Below are 18,401 nucleotides of genomic sequence, written 5' to 3' on the forward strand. Positions count from 1 at the left end.
CGCATCTGCCGGGTGGTGATGGAGCAAGGAGGGGAGAGCGCTGGCCTGGGGGGAAGAGGCTTCGAGCGCTTTGCAGGGGTTTCCTGTAACTTCCTTTTGATCAAAATGCTTCAAAATTCACAGTTGGCTTTTTTTAATTATTATTTTATTTTCTACCTTGACGCTGAGTTTTTGTTTGTTTCAGAGCAAGGCATGGAAGTTGTAAAGCTGCCGCCGCTGCTAGCGAGGGATTTGTCTCTGAGATAGGAACAAGGAGAGCCCGTCAGGTGCCGCCTTGGTTAGCCTTGCCTTGGCACTCAGCTTTTTTACTCACACGGGAAAAAGTGATGGTTTCTCTCTTGCCTCTCTTGGTGTTGGAAATTCTGCTTTGAGAGCTCTTGCCGCTGGCCAGGACCCAGAGCAGCCCCAAGCTCCTGGTAATCGCAGCAAAGAGAGAGGGTGGTCGTTAGCTGCCGAGGTCTGATTGACTCCAGGGTTCCTGCAGTGGCTTTTCTTCAGGCATCATGGGCTGAGCAACAGCAACGCCTCTATGGAACAGAGAGTGTGGATGGTTTGTGGAGTGGGGGGTACTGCTTATAAAATAATTAAAACCTAGAATCGGATGGCTAAGAATGACCTGCTGGAAATCCTGGGGCTTCCAGTATGAGTCAGTTTAATAGCAGGAATATCAAGACCTTTCCTTGTTGCAACAAAGGTTGGGGAAACAAGCTGGTCCCTGTTAGACAGACTGAGGCTCTTTATTTGCTGCTGGTGTCTGTGGTGAGGGCCCGGATGCCCCTTCCAATGGGTGGGAGCTGTGGTGCTGTGCTTGAGCCCCGGCTCTCTGCAGTTCTCTTTGCATTAGTCTTGCAGCAGGGTAAGTCCATGAGAAAAATGAAGTTATTCCCAGTCTACAAGGAATCCGGCTAGAGAAGGGGTAGAGTTTGCAAGCAGATGTTTGCAGCAAGGATATATATTATTGGCTTAGCAAATAAATAAAAAAAAAAAAAAAGCTGTTCTGTGTTCAAGCTTTGGGCTGTGTTTTTACGATTGTTTCTTGATGGAAGCTGTTTGCCAGTGTCTGCTGGAGGTATGTTCTGTTTCAGGCTATCTGATCGGTTGGCTGAGCTGAGGTTTCAAATCCTTACAGCTTGCTTTTTGGTCTCTGTCTGAAAATCTGAAGGTGGTGCGCTTGGGGCATGAGTTCCCTCTTGCTGAGAGCATCTAGATGTGGCCGTGTTTGCTGTTTGCTTGTGCTCGGGGGCAGGCAGCCACCCACAGCCACCTTCCTCCTCCATAGAGGAGCAATCCTTGAAGGTGCCCTTAGCTCTGTGCAAGCGGGCCTGGCAGGTGGTGGAGGCTTTCCCAAGAACCTGTGCCCAGCCAGCGTCCCTTGAGTTTCCTCCTTCCCACCAGCTGTGTGTTGCTTTGCAGATAGTGGCATTTAGGTGCAGGGCAGGTGGTCCTGCAGGCACCAAGGGGCAGGGACCCGGTGCTGGATGAGCCCTTTGCTGGCTGCATGGGGCGGGGGGCTGCTGAATTCGGGGTGAAGGAAGACCCCACGCCGCAGTACCTGCCGGCACCTGGCATTGCAGCTGAGTTCACATGGAAACAAAAATCACAGGGTGGCTGGTAATAGCAACATCAAAGCTCATCTCCCCTGCTAGCTTCGGACAGAAAGCGGCGTGGGGAAGGGCAAGCTGCTGCTGGAAATGGGTTTGGAGCTGATATGCCAGGCTTTGTATGTGCTACTTACCTCTTTTGCTTGCTTTATGGGAGATGGGCAGGTTGTTTTTTTTCTTTATCACTCAGTGCGCTTTAAACCTTGTGATTTGCATGGCTGCAGGCACCATCTGCTCTCCGTGCTGGCCTACAACAGTTGGCTTGACCTGGGCTTATTCTTCTCCTGCGACGCAGGCAGCGTGTGGTGAACCCTTCACCCGGCCTGGCCCCAGCCCCGAAGGCGGACATCACTGCCTCCCCGATCACGCTTTGCAGCTTTGCAAGGCAGTCGCCATCTTTACCTTTCAGACCAGCTTGTCTCCTTAAACACAGAGCTGCGTCAAAGGACCCCTTCTCTTCTGTGTCTGTTGGGGATTTTTTTAATACTTTTTTCCTTTTTTTTGTTTTGTTTTGTTACCTTTTTTCACCTTGCCATTTAAAAAAAAAAAAAGAGAGGAAGCGAAGGTATTAAGGCTGCAAACCTGATCTAGCAACGTGACTCCAGGCATGTGAAAGGCAGAGAAGATGAGCAGGTGTTCCCTTTTTCAAAAAAAATTTGAAAAAAAAGGGGAAAAAAGGAAAATTACTTTCTATAGAATTAAAAATAGAGCTCATTAACTTTAATAAACATGGATGTTATGAATGATGAGTTAGCTGTAGCTCACTGAGGGTTTGCATTTTGTAAGTTACATTTGAATGAACTAAAAAAACCAAACCCCAAACCACCAAAAGCATACTTGGGCTATAAATGTTGGTAAATCATGTGTAATGAGAAGTTTGATAGATCTGCTTCCCCCCACCCAAAACCTAAGAAGTTTTGGGGGAATAAGGGTCACCTCCTCAAGACACATTTCATGACAATTTTAATCTGTTCCTCTACAGACATACTCAGCTGGATTCCAAAGCATGTTACACTCAGAAAAACCGGCTACATCTTAACCGAAGATCTGTGAGGTCGAAGCCCTGGGCACAGCTCAAAGCCCCTCTGCTTCTTGGGCGAGACGAGCTCTCAGCTGGGGCCAGCCTTGCTGTTTTTTATCTTTGACCTGTGCCTTGGTGGCAGTTTCCTGGCAGCATTATTTTGCAGAACGAGGTTTGCCCATGATGTAAACAGGATGTGTCCATGATTGTCTCTTCTTTTAGATGCAACGTGTGTATGAACATTGAGCTAAACCATGATGTTTCTTTTTTCCCCCCTCCCCATCCCTTCTCTCCCTACCCCTAGCGAACAGTGCTGAGTAAGGGAGAGACAAGGAAAGACGCCTGCATGAAGACTGAGCTGCTGAAAGATATCACCAACAACAAAGAGGAAGGTGAGCACCTGCCTTGGTTGAGGGCCAGACCTTGCTCGTGAGGTCAGCATGTGATGGGAGCAAAACTGGGGCCTTGGAGATGTGCTCTGTTCCCCAGGGGTCTCAGGTGTGCTCCCATGAACAGAGTGGCTCTGTTCTCCTGTGTTTATTCTGAGCAGGGCTCTTCCCCAGAAGAAGTAAATTTGCTTTTCAGTCTATCCATTGCCACCCACCTAAAGAACGATATCTAATTTTCACTTCTGCTTTGGTGTGGCTGTGAAGCGCAAAGGAGTTACTTTGAACCTCCTCAGTGTGACTGGTTTTAACTGAACTCTGATCCCCACCACATGATGACCTAGCCCTTTTCCTCCCTCTATTAAAGTTAACTTTTTGTTTTCCTGTGAGTTTCTCTGTTACTCCAGAACAGGCACTAATCACTGCAGGATGGCCAGTGGGGTTAGACACTCCACACCTTGTGCCGTTGTGGGATGCTTTGTGGCTTCTGCATTGTTTCTGCTTGCTCTTACTTTGCAGGATGCGGCGCACATATTAATTTGACAAAGTCTTTCCTGCGTGGTTGTCTGTGAGTTGCATGCACACAAATCCAAGAGCTTAATAAATGTGTCAGTGGGATTAGGAAAAAAAACCCCACTGCCCTTTATCTCCCCACCCCCTGCCTTCTTTCCATGCCTTTAGTATTCCTTGACTAGTTACTTCTCATTGCTCTGCAGAGATTTGATGTTCTCCTTTCGGTAATAGAGCATTAGAAAAGCACTGAACTGGCCCCATCAAAATACCTAGTCTTAGCTAGAACCAAAATTTTGGACTTAATTCAGATGTGTGCGAGTACAGCATTGCTTTTTCTTTCCTTTTGGTCCAGCATAATGTTTTGTCAAGCTGCTCTAGTTAGAAAGTAAAGCTCAGAACAGGCAAAATATTGAATGCTTTGTCAGGTGTGGCCATGGTGCTTTTGCATATTAACTGGAAGCACGTGAGTGCTGCTGCTGGTTGCATATGAACCTCTGTCTGGGCAGACCAGAGACGAAGTCTGAGGTGTCAGTAGGAGGTTGCGTTGCCCTGGGAGGAGACTCTCACTTTGATCCCTTGTCTTGCTTGGCTCAGGAGTATAAAGCTAGTTTATTTAGTTCTTGATTGATCTTAAGGTAAGTGTCAAAAGTCTATGGAGGTAAAAATCCAGAAGGAGGGTGGGAAGAGAGACATTTCTGTGCCTTGTATGTCTTGACTGATTTTGACTTAAAGCAAATGCTGTGTATCAAAAGGAAGCTGAGAACCCTCCCTGTGCAGGAACAGTCTCAAGGCTTCACGAGGTGCTCAGATTCCAACTGCTTCAGCTTATCGCCCGGTTCTGTTACTGGGAAAAGAAGGGTCCTAAAATGTGACTTGCATAGTCTCCATTCTTGTGGTAATGTTCAGATTGTATCCTTCTCTTCCCAAGCATACCATGTGTGTAAAAGACAATGGTTTGCATGGTCATTGTGCTATATGCATTGTTCTTTGCTGACCTTCATTACCCAGCTGTGATCGTCATAGGAGTTCAATTAGTTAATGTCCCTAAAGTCTGTTAATAACAATGTTTAGTGCTGGCAAAGAATTTACATTTTTGAGTGTTGCGTGAACATAAAATCATTACAGCAGACTTGCAAAATGGAATGAAATAGTTTCTTTGAGCCCTGTTTCCTGACTCAGGGATGGGTGGCAACATATGGGGCTGGGATGTGTGGACTGGGAAAGCACCCTGAAGTCTGAGATTTCTCTCTTCAAGTTTACTTGAACAGTCATTTTCCTTTAGTGAGGAGGATGGGACCAGTACTGTTTAATATCTTCATCAGTGACATAGACAGTGGGATCAAGTGCACCCTCAGCAAATTTGCAGATGACACCAAGCTGAGTGGTGCGGTTGACACACCTGAGGGACAGGATGCCATCCAGAGGGACCTGGACAAGCTCGAGAAGTGGGCCTGTGTGAACCTCATGAGGTTCAACAAGGCCAAGTGCAGCGTGCTGCACCTGGGTCGGGGCAACCCCCAATATCAATACAGGCTGGGGGATGACGGGATTGAGAGCAGCCCTGCGGAGGGGGACTTGGGGGTACTGGTGGATGAAAAACTGGACATGACCCGGCAATGTGCGGTCACAGCCCAGAAAATCAACCGTATCCTGGGCTGCATCAAAAGAAGTGTGACGAGCAGGTCGAGGGAGGGGATTCTGCCCCGCTGCTCTGCTCTGCTCTGGTGAGACCCCACCTACAGTACTGTGTCCAGATCTGGGGTCCCCAACATAAGAAGGACATGGACCTGTTGGAGTGGGTCTAGAGGAGGGCCGCAAAGATTATCAGAGGGCTGGAACACCCATCCTGTGACAACAGGCTGAGAGTTGGGGTTGTTCAGCCTGGAGAAGAGAAGGCTCTGGGGAGACCTTACTGCAGCCTTCCAGTACTTAAAGGGTGCCTGTAAGAAACATGGGGACAAACTTTTTAGCATGGCCTGTTGCGATAGGATGAGAGGTAATGGTTTTAAACTAAAAGAGGGTAGATATCAACTAGATATAAGGAAGACATTTTTTACAGTGAGAGTGGTGAAACACTGGCAGAGGTTGCCCAGAGAGGTGGTAGATGCCCCAACCCTGGAAACATCCAAGGTCAGGTTGGATGGGTCTCTGAGCAACCTGATCTGGTTGAAGATGTCCCTGCTCATTCCAGGGGGGGTTGGACTAGATGACCTTTAAAGATCCCTTCCAACCCAAACCATTCCATAATTCTATGATTCTGTGATGCATGAGAATGGGAATCTGCACAAGTCTGCTGGTGCTTCTGGGTTCTAGTTTAGGCTGAGCTGCTGCAGCAGACTGATCATGTGTTTGATGGGAGCCATGGCCTGCAACGTAAGACTAGATCTGTTCTGGATTTTGTTCCCTTTGGGAAAATCCCCTTGGCAGGTTATGTGTCAGTATTGAACCTGGGATCTAAAACTTTCAGAGGCTTGAACTTGCAGATCCGAAGACTGACTAAAGGTGGTGTTTGGGCTAAAGACTTAGTGTGGATTACTGTATTTTTCCCTCTTTTTACTCCCCCTTGACTCAGAAGGGTACTGATGCTGAGGTCAGTATCAGATCCCCATTTGAACTGTGTTAGCACATACCATAGCTCTGCTGCTGCCTCTCTGAATGGCCTTTTACGAGTTACACCTCTACGTACAAACTTGTGCTTTCTCTGTGTCCAAGATGAGCCAGGAAATTTGGGTAGCTTGTAGCCTTGAATGAGATTTAGGGGTCTGTCCCCCAGGCAAGGCACATCAGCACTGCTGCAGTAGTGCCTGCGACTGCTGTCTTGTGTCACCACTGATGAAGATCATCATGTTGGAGATCTCCATGAAGATCTCCTGTTGCAGGGAAGGCTCATACTCCTGTGGGGCAGTAGCTGAGCTGCCCCAGTTTATAATCTGCTGTTTTAAGGCAGTGCATCCCCTTTCTTGGTTGTCCTCAGCATGCTAGCCTGTCGTTTGTGACAACGCAGTACCTGCTGCCCCAGGGGATGAGTTGTTTGTGCCATCTGGCTGGGGCAGGGAGCTGGGTGGGTGCTCTCGGGGAGCAGCCTGGAGGTAGGGGGTCCTTGGGTGGGCAGTCATGGTGTTTTGCTCTTTGTTCCTTGAGTGGAAGGTATTGCAGAAATGCACTGTTGTTACCAGCTGGGATGTCCTCTTCTGGCTTCATCCTGGCACTGATAAAGAGAAATAATTGAACTATAAATTTAACATAGTTCTATAGTCACAAGATCTTTGTGTGTTCCCAGCACTTTCATTTCCAGTTCTGGGGTTGAGTCCCAGCCTGGATAAAGCCCGGTGTAAGTTGCTCACTAGGCTCAGTGTCCCCTTCTGTGTAAAGTTACTCAATACAGATAGAAAAAAAGCTGTGGATGAAACTGTTTTGTTGTCCATGGGGAAATGTTCCATTTCAGTTTTATACGTGGGAGTGGGCTTAGGTCCATCTTTTCCTTTGACAGGGAGGGGAAAGGGGCAGGGAGATGGAAGAGATAAGTGGAAAACAGTTGCTCTCTGTTTTATTAGGCCATATTGTCTTTAGTCTGACTCAGAGAGAAACTTAGTAAAAAGTGGTGTCTTTGCAAGAATTGCAAGTGATTTCAGTTCCCCTCCTAATGTACATAGCTCCTAACTCCATGCTGTATCTTGCTTGACCTTTCAAAGCAAACTGCTCCTTTTCTGATTCCCCAGCCCCAGAGATGGAAAGTTCCAATAAAGCAGTGGTACGAAGGAGCAGGAAAGGGAATTGGTAACCAAGTTCTCCACTAGCCTCAGTGTTTCTGAGACTTCACCCGAGGCAACTGTTTTAGAAGAGCCACGGTGCTGGAGCGTAGCGCTGGATGAGACATGCACAGTCACTTTGCTCTCAAATAAACTTAAAACTGCTTTTAGAGAGTGTCAGGCTTTTAAATTCCTGGAGGGGCCTTTTTTCTTTTTTGTTTTTTTTTTTTTTGTTTGTTTGTTTCTTTTTCTCCCTCTTACTGCAGATAGGAAGCTGCTGTGAGTGAGGAAAGTGCTGCTTTCCACGGAGCAGCTGCAACCTTTGCATTCCCAGGTGCAGAGATGGCTGCTTTAAAAGGAGAAAAAGAATAAACTCTTTGCCTTGACTTACTCAGCATGGGATCCCCTGCTGAGACTGACAGCCAGGAGATGAGGCAGAGCAAAATGATGCTTAGGTATTTTAGATGTTCACCCAGATGTGCACCCAGGTGCTCCCCATGTTCAAGACCCCTGCTCCAGGGAGGCTGTGCCCTGTGGCAGACAGGCTGCAGCAGCAGAAATGCGCTCAGAGCCTGGCAGTCCCAGAGCAGGAGCATTCCTTGGTCACAGATGGGCCTGGGGCCTTGTGGCCAGTGCTGTAACACCGTGGACCTGATCGCATGGCAAAGGAATGAATTAATTTCACACAGGCTGTTCAAGTGCTTTGAGTCACTGCCAGTATTCACGGGCAGCCCACCGGCAAGATGCTGAATCCCATTTACCCAACCTCTGTAATCTCAGTATTGAGCATTCACAGCAGAAGTTGTTTTTCTTTTACTTTTCTTTTCCTATTTTGACTCTTGGCACTGGAAAGACGGGAGATGGGAAGCAGTGACACTGCTGCAGCGTGACAGTGCTCCAGGGCACTGGGAGGGGTGGCATTTGTGTTTTGGAAATACAGGGCAGGCTCTTGGACGGATATTGCCCGCCTTCATGGATTTAAAAGGGGATGGGGGGGAAGAAGAGACCATCAATAACTCACCCCAGAGAGGAACTTTGGCCTGAAACACTTAATTCTCTTCATTTTTTGGCTTCAAAATGCTCTGCTTTTTGGCTTTAATGATAGAAGTGGTGTCTTCCTTTCCAATTAATACAGGATCTCCAGCCACCAGTTCTCCGTCGTCTGTATGGTTTCAGCCCCCATCCCTTTGTCATCCTTTTTATGTCAGCTGTGCTTCTCTCTGCTTTATAATTTTCTCTTTTTTTCACTTTGAGGAGGAAGGGGGGATGGAACTGTTGTAATACAAGGATTATACGCAGGTGCATTTCTCACTTTTAAAAGTTTATCCAGCAGGACAGTTGGGTATTGAATAAATGACTGTGGCATCTGTGGTGTTTTAAAGATGATCTGCAAAGTGCTTAAGGTAAAAAATCTGTGAAATGTGTGTGTATATAAATATGCAGTACTTGTACTGCTGTTCAAAATAGTGAGCTTTTGATTTAAGCTCCATCTTTGCTTAGTTCCAAGTTTGATGTTTCTCCTGCAGCAGCTAAAGCCTTGTGGCTCAGCTGCAGGTATGGAGCTGCCCTGCGCTCTCTGCTGGGACCACTCGAAATGCATGGAAAATATCATGCAAGACATCGGCAGTGGGGTGTCTCACCTCTACCAGTGCACAGTACAAAGATGTTCAGAAAAACATGTAAAAGTTCCAGATCAGGTAATAGTGCATTTGCTTTTAGGATATATTTTTTTATTTTCTTCTTTTTTCTTTTTTTTTTTTTCTCAGACCTACTGATGATTGCAGTTTGGCTTGGAGTATAAGGGCTCGTAACGCTTGCCTATTTTTCTTACTTTGTTTCACTGAGCAGTGAGATCTGAATTTAAAAAATATATTTAAGACTTTGGTTTTTTTTCAGAGCATTCTCAAAGTAATACGGAGTTTTGAGTTGATCATCTGGCTGCCTGCATATGGAAAGTTTCTGGTGGCTACTCATCCCCTTTGGTCTCTGCAGAGGCGATTCGGTTCCCTCTGGCTGTGGCCGGGATGGCTGGTGGGGACCGTAGCACATCTGTTAGACAGGCTCTGCCCACAGGCAGGTTTTGGCAGGCTGAACCGAGCTCTGGCAAGCTCTGGGGCAGGACTGGAGCCAGGTCTGGCTCTGCTGGAAGGACTGGAAACCCAACAGGCAAAGGCAGTGGAGAGGAACCAGCATTGCAGGAGTCTGAGCTGGGAAAGCAGAGGTGGGTTTCGTTTTGCCTAATTTAGGGTGGGGGTTTTTTTTGTAGTTATCATTCTAATTCTGAACTAGTCCAGCTCATTTCTGCTTAAATGTGGTAGGCGTGTCCAGGCGGTGATTAGTTTGTCCAAAGATAGATGTCTAAAGTCAGACTGTGCTTTTTGAGCTGTCATCTCCTCTCCGTTGGTTGCAGCGGTGGCTTAGGGGCACCCTGGGATTTGAGATACCTTTTAGACACCTAAAATTAGATGAAGTGGCCTCATCCTGTCTGACTTAGCTTTTCCCCTCCTTTCCTAAGATTCTATTCTCTTCATAGGAATTTTAATTCAATTTTGAATAACAGTGTTTAGTACTGAGAAGAAGACTTAAGACCGAAACTGCTGCAGAGGGTCTGCTTAATCCTGGGGAGGAGTGAGAACTCTGCATTACTCTCAATGAATTGTTAATTCAGGAAAGTGATTTAAATATACTACTGATTATTCTTTGCCATATGGAGTCGCAAGGATAATATATCTGCATAATTTTCTGAGTCTTAAAGTTTCTTGTGTTACTAAAATGTAGCCAGCTCCTAGAAGATACACCTTTACTGAAGTTTGTTTCAACTTGGCATCAACTTCAGATACCTGCCTGGGAGAACTGGCACCATAACAGAAAATAAATCTCATGGGCAAATTATCTATCCTACACGTTACTGGATTTTAAATTAATACTGAATGCTTGGATCGGGGATGCAGGCAGCGTTGTGGTCAATGTGACAAGCTTTTACTGCTGCATATGCTGTAGGAAATGCATAAGGGAGTTCTGAAAATATGAGGATGCTTCTAGTAAATGAGGTTACGCTTCTGTGGACATAGGCTATATCTTTCTACTTTTTGTTTTTTTTAATTAAAGAATGATTGTAGATGAAGGAACAATGAGGGGGTTGGAGAGAAAAGTGAATGTGGAAGAAAACATAGTTTTGCTCTATTTAGAAGGAGTGAGTACTATCAAGTTGTTAAGTTTTAGAGGAATACCGATTTTAGGTTTTTATTCACTTGTACTTGCAGCACAAGAGCAGAAAAGCTGTTGAACAGCATTTTCAAGATGAGAATTCATTGTCACAAGGTGTATTTGAAATCAAGATTTTAGCAGGTTTACAGTGATTTTTTTTTTTTTTTTTTTGATAATGAAAAAGGGGAGATGAACAGGTCATGTCAGGAACAAGTGTTTCTTTAGCTGTCTGGTGCTGTTGAAGAGCTTCTGTAGGCTGTTTTATTCAGTATTTCTCCATTGTGAGGTTCCTGCTGTCTCTAGTTTCTGCTCCCATCCCCATCTGTAGGCCATATTTCATAAAAAGTGTAAATATATATTGAATTCTGTCTATTCAGCAATGCTTGTAAATGTGCAGTACTATAAGTGTGTACCTAAGACTTGTTGAATGTGGTCAGGCTTGCAGACTTGTCCTGTTACACAAGGCTGGAGCACTGAGTTAAAGGCAGAGCATCATGGCAAGTAGAGCAGTAGCCTAGCCTGGGAGGACAACTCCCATTTTCCTATTACCAGACCAGGTATTTCAGTTGTAAACACCATACTAGCTTACTTGGGTTACCACATCTTATTAAGCAACGTAGCTCCTGACATAAACTGGTACTTGGTGGAGGCCTCTTTGATTCGATGTTCAGGTAGGGCCCTGAGGATGACGATATCTGCAGCTGGTGTTTTGGCTGTGGTGCTTCTTGCAGGAGCCTTGTGCTGTACAGGAACTCTGTAGAAAACAGTTCTATTCCAAAGTATTTATGAATTTGTTTTAGTGCTGCCAGAAAAGGGAGCAGGAGGATGAAGATGATCTTTTCCCAAAGAAGCCCATCCCAGCAGCTCAGGACAGTCTTGCCTGCGGTGTCTCAGACCTGTTGAAGGCTGGAGAGGGACCTAGTGTCTCTTCCCATTCAGTCCTTGGTCTCTGCTGATTCTTGCCAGCTAGCAAGCCGTGTGATGACAGTTGCCATAACAGCTTTTGTCGTGTGGATCCATGTCCATTAAGCACTGAATTGTGACACTGTAGTGCATTTTGCTTGGCCTGCTGAGCGGTGGCAACACTGATGGTTGAGGTTGGAGCTGGAAGCCCTAGGACTTTGCTTTGCTCTGCAATGTGTGCATTTATGACAGGGCAGAGGAGGTGTGTAATCCTGTTAAATCAAAACCATACCCCTGACGACTGCTGTCAAGTTCTCCAGTTCTGTGCAACTTCAGGGACAATGAAATTTCATCTGTTTTGTCAAATCTCTAGTCACACAGATTTGGAAGTCTGGTGCCTGTTTATAGGGATTTGATGGCACTTCCATAGTCAATCAGATTGCATTTTCCACACTTAATGAGTGTGTGTGTGTGTGTGTGTGTGTGTGTGAACTGTATGTGGGATTTTAATTTTAGCCTCATGGATTTTTCATAAAGTCCATGATGCTTTCTGGAGTAATGCAGTTAATCTTTCCCCTAGGGCAGTGGTCTAATTTACCTTGTTTTGGTTACCTTCATGGCAGGTAGAGTAATTTTTGCCCTCTGCTTATTCAGTTTATCTAATAGTCAGCCACTGAAGTTATTTGACTGGTCTGATGGGAGTGCGGACTATTTAAATCAACAAATATTGAAGGCTTCATTCGGCCAGGTGCCTAGTGCTGAGCACTGGAAACCACCATCTGTGGTTAGGGAGCTCGTTTTTTGTTTTCTTCTGACACTGACTTTGCTGAAATAATTGTTTTAAGTGGCCACAGCACAGTCTTTTAAAGACACCAAATGCAGAAAGAGAAACAAGGATTGAAAGAATGAGTGCATATCTGTTGGCTCCTTCTGCCCAAGACTTTTCAAATAGTTAAATAACAGTGAAAAAACTAGCACTTCATCTTCTCCCAGAGTCGTTGCTATCCAAAACAAACCCTTGTGTGTCTTACCAGAGCTTTCAGTACACAGAAGGTGGTTTGGGTGGCGAGAGGGCAGCAGATGGAGGTGATGACTTTGAATCGTGCTTGGAGAGCCACTCGGTTACTGCCTACTGGAGATGGGGTTTCTGCCTCTGCCCCCCTGCATGTGCTCCAGCAAGCACCGGTGGGCTCTTTTTAGAGGTTTTGGAGCTCTTTTTGAGGGCTCTGAGCCAGCAGAGTCCATGCGGGAGGCAATCACAGGCTGGGTTGCCTGGGTTTGGGGGGAATGGACTGCTTAATGCAAGTGTGTCATCAGGAAAAAAGGCCAGAGTTGAACTCTAGGGAAGAGTTACCACTTGTCATCAGGGTTTGAAGACACTTTCCAGTAAGATGCTTTGTGTCCAACATCTGCGGCTTTCAGTTGGAAATAAGGAGCAGGACTAGGACTGTCCCCCTTGTAATTTATGAGTAGGACTAGGCTGGAGCAAGTCAAGCGCTGCAGCAGGTCTTTGAGACCCACCTGGACAGAGCCCTGACCAACCTGGTTTGAATTCAGCATTGACCATGCTTCAAGCTGGAGGTTGGATTGGATGGTCTGAGGGTATTGACCAGTTCTAAGAGGGCTTTCAGTTTGATGCTGGAAATGTTTGTCTTTAAATCTAAGATGAGCACCAAAAACCAGGAAGTTTGGGGAATAATACAGTTGTTTCAGGTACTAGAATGCATTGCTTTTAGAGTCTAGTACTGCAGGTGCTGTTTGTGCAGAAATCTGTATCAAAATCTTTTAGGTCAACCCAATGGTAAGGAGATGGACTGAATGAATGCATTAAAAAGGGATAGAAAGAAGGGGAGGTGGGTAGGCCCTCAAATAGTTGGGGAGAGATTATTTTCCCAATTGCCACTAACTGGAAAGGGAATTTGGTGCTTTTTGGGAAGAGCTGTTCTGGTAAGCTGTGCTTACCTGCTGACGTTTGCACTGAGCTGCCTGTCCTTGGGGTCATGCAGCAAAGCCCTGCAGAGCTCAGCTTTGAACAATCAGCCCAGGGATATTGGACTTGAAGTTCTAGGATCCAGGATCTTGGTTCTTCTTCATGCTTTAGCTTTGCATCAGGTTTTTGTCAGGTCAGCAGAGACACTCAGAATATTGTTTTCCTTGAGTGTTTGGGCTTCAAGAGCAATGTGAAATGAGATGCTGATACCCAGCGTGCTGGTATGGCTTGCAAAGTTGTCTCCAGTTTGACTCTGGGCCCTTCTGAATACTGTAGGTGAAAATTGCTTTGATTCAAGCAGGTTGTAAATCAGTCCTACCTGCTTTGACAGCCCACTTGGACAAAGCTTTCGCTGGTACTCCTTGTGATGCTTTTCATAACTGTCTGGCCTCTGGAAGGAAAACAATACAAGGAATCCCTAACAGCAGGTTGATTTAATCTTTTTACTGATCATGCCAGTGAATTGTTATCACTCCTAGTTGCCTGGGGAGCTGCTAGTTTGTCATGTCGGAAAGATTTCTGCAAGTACGTGGTGTTCATACTTGGATTTTTTTTCAGCTCAGGTCTGAAATCTCTAATGGGACAAATTCATTGATGGGGGGAGCATGGAAATGTTTGGAAGGGAGAAAAAAATTTTTTACATGGACACTCCTGTTTTATCTGTGTGTGAGCTTTTAGTCAGTCTGCAAAAATCTTGCTGCATTTGAATCATGTAATTATTTTAGTCTAGAATTGCATTCACCCCTGTGTTTACTCTGGCTATTGCCTCTGAAATGACGCTGTGAATCCTGCTCCTGTGCTTGCTTCGTCCCTGCAAAAGAGCCGGTCTCCACTGGACAACATTGCCAGGAGAGCTGTGATTGCCAGGGAATTATTCCTTGTGATGTTTCATGTAGTGGCAGAGCCCTGATGTAGACATTTGGCTGCTGAGCTGTGTCTGTGCCACAAAAGCTCACCCATACAGCCCTACCAGCAAGGTTTTCTTGTGTCAATCTGGCATTGTGAAGGGCTTTGCCAGAGATCTGAATGCAAGATTGGGTAGCATTTTGTTTGACATGTGAGGTGTTGACATATGGTCCAATAAATGTAGTTATTGGAAAAGCTAAAGATAATATTTGCCTTGAAAAGTCCATAGTTGGGAATAAATGGCCACATCTGCAGCTGAGACGAGTAAGAATGAGTGCACTGCTTTCAAGTGAGCCACCCACCCCAATTTTCACCATCTGACGATCCAGACAAGCAGGTCAGGTAGGTGAGTGAGCAACCTAAATGGATATATATATATATATAGCAAGCAGTTTTCTGGAGGAGAGGTTTGCTCTTCGTTAGCCACTGTAAGTAGCTGTACCTTCTCTTTGGAGTTTTGATACTGCTTGTGACCCTTTTCTTTCTCCTCTCTTCCTCCTTATCCTCCCTCTTTCTCCAGGGTTTAATGCCATGGCTGCAGATGAAAGTGCTACAGAAAAGCAAGCGGGGGAACCAAAAATGGCAGTAGACGGTGAAACCAACGGTTCCTGTGAGCACAGTGAAGCTGGTAGCCACCCAAACCCAGCTAAAAACACTCAGGACAATACGAAAGTGAGCCAGCAGGACTCTAGTACTAAATTAAATAGGATAGCAGAAAATGGTATTTCTGAACGAGATGGCGAGACTGGGAAGCAAAACCATATGAAAGCTAATGACTTCACACAGACTTCTGTAACAGGGAGCAATGGATATATTCTAACCAAGCAGATGGCACAGGAGCAACCTCTAAGGACTACCAGCACCTTTGCTTCTCTCACCGGCCATGCTGCAAAAACCCTTCCAGGAGGAGCAAGCAAAGGGAGAACTGTGGGCTCCTTTTCTCAGATGCAAGCCACGATGCCAACCAAGCTTGGGGAGGGCAGTAAGGACATGGATGCTAAAAAAGCCACCGCTGCTAACGCTGAAGTCAAGGTCCACAGAGCACGGAAGACAATGCCTAAACCCACCCCTAGCCTGGTAATGTATATGTCCAGCAGTCAGTTCTGCTGCTGCTGCTGCGATTGCTCTTGGCTTTCTTTGAGTGCATGAGAGGGATACCTTGCTGCATGGGAACATGTGTAATTCAGAGGTGTCCCACTGAGTGGATTGATTATTTTTTTTTTTAATACATATATATATTTATTTTTATTTTTTCTCTTCCTACAGAGAGACAGAGGTGTTAAAAATAGAGTCACATGGCCACCATCAGCTCTCTTCCCCAATGTGTTTCTAAATATATAATTCATCAGTTACCTTCTCCAGCAGATGTATGTGAGACACTAAATGGCCTTTCTCTCTTGGCTGTATTGCTCGTCAGCCGTCTGCTGAAATCCAGAGCTGCTTGTGAAACAAATTGGATTTCTTATAAGTTCGACCCAAAGGAAATTAAGCATAGCATGTTAACTTGAGGCTTCTCCTAAGCTTGGAAGCTGTCAAGAAACTGATATGTTAGGCAACTTGATTGCATTGCTGTATCATTATAGTAGTAAACCAGATGATGTTTTCTCTGTCTCTGTATGTTGCCTGTAGTAATGCAGCTTGTTCAGAAGTCTTCACTCCAGAATCCTTAGGGTTGGATCTACAATCACTTAATAAAACAGAGCTCTGCCTTTTTTTAGGAGGGAAAGGGAGATGTGAAGTCATCTGGTATGTTCATAGTGGGGTGAACAGTAATGGGCCTTTCTTTGTTATTGGCCAAGTTTGGTTCTTTTGGTTATTTTTTTGCTCCTTTTGCCAAAGGTGAGGAATAGATACTGGAACAGGCAGATCTCCACTACAAGCACTTGGTCTCCAGCCTTGTGATGCTTTCTATTTAGCTACAATGAGCTAGATCCTATCATTGTGCTATGTCTAATGATGGAGAGAGACTGGCTTTTAGGTATCCTGCACCTCAGTCAAGGAAAGGATTGAGACCCCTGCTTGGCAGTGTGAGTCACACCCAGAAATATATGGGAAGCTGCTGCAGCTTTATAAATGTTGGTGCAATGGATTGCTGTTAGTTACCAGCATATTATGGACCAAACAGATGCAAAGTGATCCTCAGATGTCACCCACGTGTTGCAGCACAGCAATAATATGATGCGAAGGTCTCAAAGCTGTGAATTGCTGTGGTCTGGAGCAGGGGAAGAGAGGAAAAAAAAAAAAAAAAAGATGGGTGGCACCTAGCCAGCCACAGATGGGGAAAGGTGCCCTTGGCTGCGGCACCACCTGTGCCTCCGGAAGCAGGTGGGAGTCCAAAGAGCACATCAAGATTACAAACCTCGTGGGCACCCAGCCTCAATAGTAGGGCAGAAACCACGCCTGCCACGATTTCCCAACCATTCTCCCAAACCGCTAATTTCCCCTCTGTCTTCCCCTGATTGCATTTGAATTCTCTCGCTCTCACACCCCTGCTGTGTTTTCTGGCTAGCAAGCGGGGGAAGCCCAGATGCAATACATGCAGCCTGATGAAAATCTCGCATAAGGCTGTCTCTTACCCAAACAAGGCTTCGCAACTGAAACTGCCTCGCAGCTTTCCTCCAGCAGCCTGTTGTGCACTTAAATTAGGTCGGGCAAACCCCCAGACCCATGTGGAATTTGACAGGGAGAGATCCCTTGGGGCTGAGCAATTGAAAGAGGCAATTCCCTTCTAAAAGATGACTGCTAGGTTAGGAGGGAGTGTTTTCCTCATTCATATTTTATGATACTTCAGAAGAATATTTTTATGCAACCCCTTGAGCTTCAAGGTTTGTCTCTAGAAAGCTGTGTGCAACCTTTGTGAATGCTTGCAGCGCTCCGTTACACAAGTTGCTGTGATGGTGCCGTTGATCGTTATTTGCTCACGCAGTAACAGCAGCTTCAAAAACCAAAGCCTGCGGTTGTTGGGCCACTCCAGAAAGTACATAGCTTGTCCTCAGCACCTCTGGCTATTTTCCTTGGGCTTAAAATAGAGAGAGAGAGAGAGAAACAAAATTCACAAGAAGGATGGTGAGAAGAGGCTGTTCCCATGTTCTCGGCTCAAGCCTCTGCATCTGAATGTGAACCCAAGATTTGATCTCATTTCTGCAAGACAATAAAACATCTGTTTTGTTCAGCCTTCCTGATAATTACTACCTAATTTTTCCCCATTGTCTTTCGAATTTACATGCTATTTTCTTTTGAGTAGCAGAATCCTTGCTAGTTGTCATTTTTCTGTCCTGATTATTTCTTTGTTGAGCTGCTTATAAGAGGCTCATCAGCACAGCATTGCAGTAACTTTTCATGTACTAGCCTCCACGTTCACACCTTTTCTCCTTCAAAAACACTATGATAGCAGGTGCTGTATTCCAGGAAATAAATTGTGGAAATCATTCAGAAGCTGATGTTACAGGACACAGTAGTTTTCTTTGCTAATATTTTTTAGAGCATTTTTGTTTTCTTGGTAGACTGTTCTTGCAGACCTGTGCTGCCTGGGAGGAGGGGGGGAAGGTATTTTGTTGCCTGCAAAGTGTAATCATTTGTTCCTCACGGCTCCTGCAGAAACCCACTGGGGCCAAAAAATTATTTTCTGTAACCCAGTAGCTGTCAGGGGACTCTGGTAGTCTTTTCCTGCACATGTGGGTTGGTCTTTGAAAGGAAGAAGATAATTTTCTCACAAATTTAACCAGCTTTTTCTCTGTTTAGGATTTGCTTCCTGAATTGGGATCGAAGCTGAATCTGAAACAGGTGACAATTTTAATTGATGTTGTCGCATGTTAAGGTGGTTTTTGAACAGAGACCTCAGAAGAGTTGTTGACAGCATCGTTTCTGCTCCCCTTCTGAATAGTGCAGTAATACAAGCGTTGCACCTTTTGGAAGAATCTTTCTTTCCTTCCTAATCCATTTACAGCCCTATTAAGAACCCAAAAGTTTCCAGGGCCAGGCAACAGACTGAAAAGCAAGTGTGTGTCTGTGTCCTGTGCTTGGAGAAGGCCCCTTCTGCTCAGAAACTCCAGTTTCTGAGCTTAACATCACTAAGCTGTGTCTGGAAGGGATAAAGGATGATAAAGGTAGTGAAAGCATCCCATA

General features: G+C 45.5%; 1 protein-coding gene across 17 annotated transcripts in view; it reads left to right on the forward strand.

Annotated features, from left to right (window-relative positions):
• EHMT1 (euchromatic histone lysine methyltransferase 1) overlaps positions 1 to 18,401 on the forward strand; it is a 124,264-nt gene that overhangs the window by 57,171 nt on the left and 48,692 nt on the right. For 12 of the 17 annotated variants that reach the window (XM_075056150.1, XM_075056154.1, XM_075056162.1 and 9 more), the window contains 3 exons: positions 2,927 to 3,014; positions 14,797 to 15,353; positions 18,018 to 18,059. In XM_075056150.1, the coding sequence (XP_074912251.1) occupies positions 2,927 to 3,014; positions 14,797 to 15,353; positions 18,018 to 18,059 (687 nt within the window). Of the gene's footprint in view, positions 1 to 184; positions 278 to 1,439; positions 2,795 to 2,926; positions 3,015 to 9,441; positions 9,492 to 14,796; positions 15,354 to 18,017; positions 18,060 to 18,401 lie in introns of those variants that run through there. The other 5 variants (XM_075056149.1, XM_075056165.1, XM_075056155.1 and 2 more) reach the window with 4 other exon arrangements.

The sequence above is a fragment of the Buteo buteo genome, chromosome 23, assembly GCF_964188355.1.
Source record: "Buteo buteo chromosome 23, bButBut1.hap1.1, whole genome shotgun sequence".
NCBI classification, from domain to species: domain Eukaryota; kingdom Metazoa; phylum Chordata; class Aves; order Accipitriformes; family Accipitridae; genus Buteo; species Buteo buteo.